Source organism: Sceloporus occidentalis, unplaced genomic scaffold, assembly GCF_023333645.1.
Source record: "Sceloporus occidentalis isolate IW3139 unplaced genomic scaffold, rSceOcc1.0.p SCAF_7, whole genome shotgun sequence".
NCBI classification, from domain to species: Eukaryota; Metazoa; Chordata; class Lepidosauria; order Squamata; family Phrynosomatidae; genus Sceloporus; species Sceloporus occidentalis.
The window spans coordinates 43,983,904-43,990,756 of NW_028316987.1; the positions used below are offsets into that span (position 1 = coordinate 43,983,904).

Below are 6,853 nucleotides of genomic sequence, written 5' to 3' on the forward strand. Positions count from 1 at the left end.
TCAAAAACGATTTAAGCCTGTGGCTCTTACATCAACACCATTTTTTGCTGTATGATTTTCAACATCTTTGTCTTATGAAGAAGCCAGTGAAGCTTTGAAAGGCTGCATAATTATGCTTTGGAGTTGACCACTGCTTATGGATTGTGGATTTTGATATATTTTGCTGCATAACCAGCACTGTTACTTCGATAGAGAGAGAGAGAGAGAGAGAGATTCCATTGAGATTGGTGAGACTTAACCGTTAAATGTGGGTGGTATTCTAGCCTAACTATACAAAAGGTTTCTGAATATTAAAAATTATTAAAGCTTTATCTTTATACTGAAGGCAATAGTGACTTCTACTTTTGAACTGCCAAAGTGTGAAACAGGTTAAAAAAAATTAAACAAGCTAAATAAACAGAAAATTCATTTGTTGGTAGCTTCCCTGCACTTCTTAAAGACATATTTGCCTAGGTGTCCAAGAAAATTAGGTACTTGTCTCTAGAAAAGGTACTTTATTTGCTAGAGTGGCTGCATCCGCACCGCAGAAATAATCCAGTTTGACACTGTTTTAACTGCCATGGTTCAGTGCTATGGAATTCTGGGAAGTGTAGTTTCTTGTGGCACCAGAACAGAGCAACAAACTACCCTTCAGAGAATTCCATAGCACTGAGCCAAGGCAGTTAAAGCAGTGTCAAACCAGATTATTTCTGCAGTGTGAGTGGATTCAGTGATATTGTGAGCCAGGTATGGGAATATCCATCTTGAAATGGGAGGTAACAGAGGAAGGGGATGTGAGGCAGGTTTGGAGAGGAGAAGACAATTAGTTCATTATAGTCAGAGAGATTTAGATTTCATTTGGTTTGTTAGTGCACCCTCTGCTCCCTTTTTCTTTTGTATCATAACTGTAGATTGGGGATCTGTCTTCCAGTGGTTTTCAGACTTGCACTTCTCACCATGATTATGCTGGACTGGGCTTCTGGGATTTATAGTTCGATAACAGGCCTGGGGCTGCATAATTCCCACCCCACCTTGAGTAGTCTTCCAGATGTGCTTTGTTTTCTTTATGAGTCATGTGAGCAGTATGTCACTGATTTGTGTTTTTTAAAAAGTTGAGAGGATTGCAAAAACGTTGTGAAAATCCCGTTAAACAGGAAAATAGTGAACTGTTTATAACTGCATGTATTTTCTTTCCTATCCAACATGGGAGCATAGGAAAAAACTGTGATTATTTACAAATGGAAAAATCCCAAGGAGAAGGGCCCAGCCAAAAAAAAAAAAAGAGTAACTCTTCTGGAAGCTTTTTTCCTTTATTACATTTTAAAAGTTTTCAGATATGTTGTGATGATTCAATGCTTCCATCATGAAAACTAATTTTCTTCTTCGAGGTCTCTGTGACTCACACAAATGGGTTATCCTTTGCCTGTGCAATGCCATTTTCAGACCATTCTCTAGTAATCTGTAGAATTTCGCTGGTAGCCCCCTCCAACTCCGCCAGCCCTATATAAGGGCTTCTTCTCAAAAGTCTTCATAACACTATAGAATGCTCCAAAAGAGGTTCTGCACAGGCACAGGATAACCCATTTGTGGGAATTCACAGATGACCACTGGAAGAACTACAGTTATAGGTATGCAACCTGTCCTTTCCATTCTAATGGAATTCCATTCATATATTCAGCACCTGACCAACAAGGTACCACACAGCACATATGAGAAGTATAACTAGCAGTTGTTCAGGTGAGGAAACAAAAGATCAAAAATTACTTTCTTACATTCTTCACTCAGGCTAATGCAAGACAAGTGTCTGAAATTATTTTATGGATTATAGAAATTCTAAGCTTTTATCTGACTTTGGCCTTCAGGCAACCAACATCTTTTACATAGGACACATGTTGAGCCAGATCATGATCTCTGTTTTGAGAATAGTACCACTTATTTCACATATGTTTCTCTTTCAGTACAGTCCTATATATGTTTGTTTGGAAGTACACCTGATGTTCAGTGAGACCTTCTCCTAGTAAATGTATTATACTGCACTGTATTATTTCATTTATATCCTACCTTTTCCCAAAGCTAAGACTCAAAATAGTTCTGTAAAAAGCAATACACACACACACACACACACACACACACACACACGCGTAAAACCACGTATCACAAAAATGAAGTATAAAATGACATATTTCATGTGTTGAAATTTCCTGTAGAATTAAAATCTTTTAAAACATCTCTATTTAAAAGCAAAAATTGAAAAGTAGTATAAGACACCAAGGAAATCCCTTGAAAAACAGCCAGTTCACAAAGGTGATAAAAAAGTTTTCATCTAATGATGAAAAGGAACCAGTCTACTTTCCCTAAAAAGAGTTCTAGTCCCTAAGAGCAGCCACCAAGAAGGTGTTCCTTTAAAATGTGCCTGTGAAGTAGTAGGATTAAGAGGAACATGTTTGGGATGCAGCCTAAACATATTTGGGACTACAGCCTAAATTAATTTTTGTGATCAAACGTTTTTGTTATATTTTGGAAAGAGGTCCTATCTCCTACAACTTCTTTATTAGGCTCCTTACAAATCTCTTATGGCCCTTTTCCCCTCATCTTCTTTCCTTGGTTTATTGCTTGAGTCTGTGATGGTGAAATGATTTTGGGTTTCTTCCCTCTCATCCTCTTTAACTCTAATCTAGAATCCAGTGCATTTTCCATTTCCAATGTACCATCTGTTCTGTGCTAAGACAAATTAGCAAAGGTTGTGTCCTGGGCCAAGGGTTCCAGGTAAATAAGCAAACTATAAAAACAAATGTTTATTCAAGTACAAGCAAATCCATCATTTGTGTATTTCAGGTTTATCTCATGTTCAGAACAAACTTTGTAGTAATCACCGTTGGGACATGGATGTACTACAGCAGTCCTGGCCTACTGTGGACCCAGAATACATTCAGCAGCCAGATATAGTAGAAGTGTCTGTTCTGGTAAGAACATGTACTCTTACTTTAGTCATGATCACTAAGACATACTGGTATGTAAATATTCTTGAATACCCCTTCCCCAACCTCATCTGCTCAGAGGACCAGTGCATGCGGTGCAGGGCTGCCCTGCTCCCACCTCCATTAGGCAGAATGATGTACCCATCCCTGGCAGTAGCAGTAATCCTGAGAACCTCTGCCACTTTGGAGAAACTTACACAAAGTCATATAAAGGAGGGTAATTTGGCCAAAGGACTTGAAACATTACTCCTTGTGATAGGCTATTCTCGTGATGGAAAGACTAGTTCAGGTGAGAATACTGTGTCCAGTGGGCCATCTACCCTTGTCCTCCCCCCGGCCATTTTTGTGGTTCCTTTGCAGTGGCTCAAGTGGTTAAGACACTGACTCTGTTGATTGCAAGATCGGCAGGTTGGCAGGATCAAGGCCCAGGTGCTGCATGATGGGGTGAGCTCCCATCACAAGTCCCAGCTTCTGCCAACCTGGCAGTTTGAACGCATGCAAATGCAAGTAGATAAATAGGTACCACTTCTCAGTAGGAAAGAAACAGCATTCAGTGGAGTCATGTTGGCCATATGACCACCAGAGGAGTCCTCTGACAATGCTGGTTCTTTGGCTTAGAAATGGAGATGAGCACCACCCCCTACAGTCTGTTACTACTATACATTTATGTCAAGGGATTACCTTTACCTTTATGTTCCTCCTAAAGAAATCTATGCTAATTTTTTTTCTAACTTGACACTGCTTGAAGTCTCCAAGAGAAGCTGTGCCCATTTAATTTTTTAAAAAATAAATAGAAAACCAGAAATAGACTTTCAAATACTTCCAGTTTTGTTTCTTCCCTTCCTTCCTTTGTATGTGTTTTTTTAAAAACTGAGATCAGTGTGTCCTCCACTGGCAGGAAATTGGCTCCCAGACCCCTGGAATTTGCCCACAGCTGGCCTACATAGTCTCCAGAGTTCCATATATTGGATGGATATGTATAAAAAATATTTTGCATTAATGTATGTTTGACTTACAACTGTACATAGGTCCAAAACACACTGCAGAAATAATCCAGTTTGAGACTGCTTTTGCTCCCCTGGCTCAGTGCTAGGGAATCCTGGGTATTGTAGTTTATTGTGGCACCAGAGGACTCTGACAAAGAAGTCTAAATGTCTCATAAAACTACACTTCTCAGAATTCTCTAAGCATTGAGCCAGGGCAGTTAAAGCAGTCTCAAACTGGATTATTTCTGCAGTGTGTTTTGGACCACAGACACAGCTGCTGTGGAAAATGACATCCTCCTATCAAGACATCTTCCATAAAATGTTGAATCAACGGACCCCTGTGCTCCTGTACCACACCCACTCACACTGCATCTCATTGCTACCTCAAGTGTGGGCAGAGGGGTGCATAGCCCAGTCTTATCAAGGCATATGAAGAAGACACAACATAGTTAATCCAACATTTGCTTTCATAAACCTCTACCCTGAACTTTCATTCCAAGCCACAGCCTGACATTTGTCACAATAACTCAACTTAATGACATGTTGCATTTTTAGACAATTGTAGTCCTATCTGAGTTGGCATAATGTACTCCTTTATTTCCATTTGGTGCTGGATCTATAGCTGTCCATATTCACCCCAAAGTACAACAGGAAGCAACATGAAACAGATCACTGCACATTTGGGTTATGTGCTGGAGACATAATGATGGATATATCTGCATTATTACAGGGTTGTGTCAGCTGCAGTACATGGTAGCCTCTGGAATAGCATGTTTTTTTAATATTTAAATTACTTGCCACAGCTTAACAGACTGGAATTGAGAAACGTAATGTTAAAGAAGTTCAAGATCTGTTCAGATACTCTGGAAACAAGTTTTCACACCTATTTCAGGATGGACTGTTTGATTTCATGTATTTATTTTTAAATATGTATATCCCATCTTTTGATTAAAGGCTGTTTCATCAGCTCGAGGTTCTGCTGGGGCATTGGCTAAAGATGCCAGATCCTGATCACTCATCCTATAATCAGCCCACAGTGTCAGAGAGGAACCTGTCATAGCAGGAGTTGACCATGGTTGCTGATTATTTGTTCCAGTTTAGCTCTGTTCTTTAAATCCCCCTTCCCTTTTCAGTTTTCTACTTTCACAGCAGTTGCCCTTGTCAGTCTTGAAAAACTATGCTTTACATAGTCTGGGGAAAATACTCTTTAAAATTAAATATCCCCAGCAACAGGGGAAATTATTGCCTAAAAACTGATCAGTGTTTGTTTAGTATCTCATTAAGCCAATAAGTTGGGCCACATCTGATTTCTTGGACATGTCTTCTCTTTCAATCAGTCCCAGTGGTTGTGTTAGTGTAGTGTAGTGTAATTCTAATTTAGTGCTTTGTGTACGAGGTATGCATTGTACACCATGACAGCAGAAATGTCAAGACAGATGGAAACAAATTAACTTCCTTAATGGACTGTATATTTTAAATCTGTATCTCAATTTATGTAACCGTATTGTTCTGTTTTGTAGGAGTATATATTGGGGAGATGGATTAAGAACCAAGAGGCAAGAGAGAGCACCCATTTTTAATGTATCTTTTGGTTCTCATCTGTGTCTTTTCCTCTTCTAGATTAACAACAAGCCCTGTGGTAAAGTTGGGGTGCCTCAGCAAGTAGCCCGAGATGCAGAAACAGTCCGTGAACTAGTTGTTCAAAGTGAGCTGGGGAATGAATATCTTCAAGGACGTACAATTACAAAGTTCTTTTTGTCTCCTCGAACTGCCCTCGTCAACTTCCTCATTCAGGAGTAGGAGGCAGAGACATTTCTGAAACTGTCTATTTAACATATCCAGATGAAATTCATCAAAAGATTTTTTTATTTTGTCAGACTTGGTGGCACAGAGCTACAGAAAGAGCCGTGAGAGGGAGGGGCACAGCTGTAGGGATATGTTCTCATAAAGAGAGCCCCTACTTAGAGGAGACATGCTGACTGAGGAGATCTGAACAGTTCCAGAGATTGATAACGTGCGTCCATATTCTCAGTCTACATATGTGTTCATTCACATAGGTAGAGTGTTGTGTATCTCCTCTATTATCACTTTACATAACAATGAAAAAACATTTAATGCATTAGGATTGTGCATACTTTCTCATTAAGAATGGAAGCCACCCAATTGTATTGTCCTACTTGAACAAAGATTGGGCAGAAGAATGAAGGGAATAGACAACTAAATAAGAAAGAACTAATACAAGCATTTCTCTGGAAATCATGTACAAAAAGACTTTTTAACGAAGTTGTCAGATGCATGCCAAAGTGTTACATTGGTTATTTAGGGCATGTTGATTCTCAACTCATAAAAGAGTATTTGTATCTAGTTCTCTCTCTCTCTCTCTCTCTCTCTCTCTCTCTCTCTCTCTCTGCGCATATATGCGCGCGCACACAAACATGCAACACACTGGAGTTCTTCAGTGGATTGATCATGTGGGTAATGGACAATGGGCTCTTGGTATCTGCTGGGGTTTGGTTCCTGGACCCCCTCTACATACCAAAATTGGTGGATGTTCAGGTTCTGTTATATACAGTGGCCTAGTAAAATGATGTCCCTTATATAAAATGAAGAAATCAAGTTTGCTTTTTAAAAATACTTTCATGCCATGGGTGGTTGACTCCATGGATGCAGATTCTGTGGATACAGAGGGCCAACTGTACATTGTTATAATCCATCATCTCTTTCTCTAATTCTACATTCTTATTTGTTCAGAAGCCAAAAGTCATCTTAAACATTTTTATACCTTTGCTGTGTTTTTTCACCAGTTCCCACACAGCCCATCAACATGAAATGAGGTAATGAAAATTATTTCTAAGGAAAATGAACCATACTTAATTTATTACCTCTGTACTTCAAAGCAATGGGCTGGTA

The 6,853-nt window shown here is 39.3% G+C and overlaps 1 protein-coding gene across 2 annotated transcripts in view; it reads left to right on the plus strand.

Moving 5' to 3' along the window:
• The window catches only part of LARS2 (leucyl-tRNA synthetase 2, mitochondrial), a 65,575-nt gene extending 59,242 nt beyond the window's left edge, over nucleotides 1–6,333 (plus strand). For both annotated transcript variants that reach the window (XM_089532771.1, XM_089532772.1), the window contains exons 20-21: nucleotides 2,815–2,942; nucleotides 5,564–6,333. In XM_089532771.1, the coding sequence (XP_089388897.1) occupies nucleotides 2,815–2,942; nucleotides 5,564–5,743 (308 nt within the window). In that variant the 3' untranslated portion in view covers nucleotides 5,744–6,333. The remainder of the gene's footprint in view (nucleotides 1–2,814; nucleotides 2,943–5,563) is intronic.
• Nucleotides 6,334–6,853: the final 520 nt, after the last annotated feature.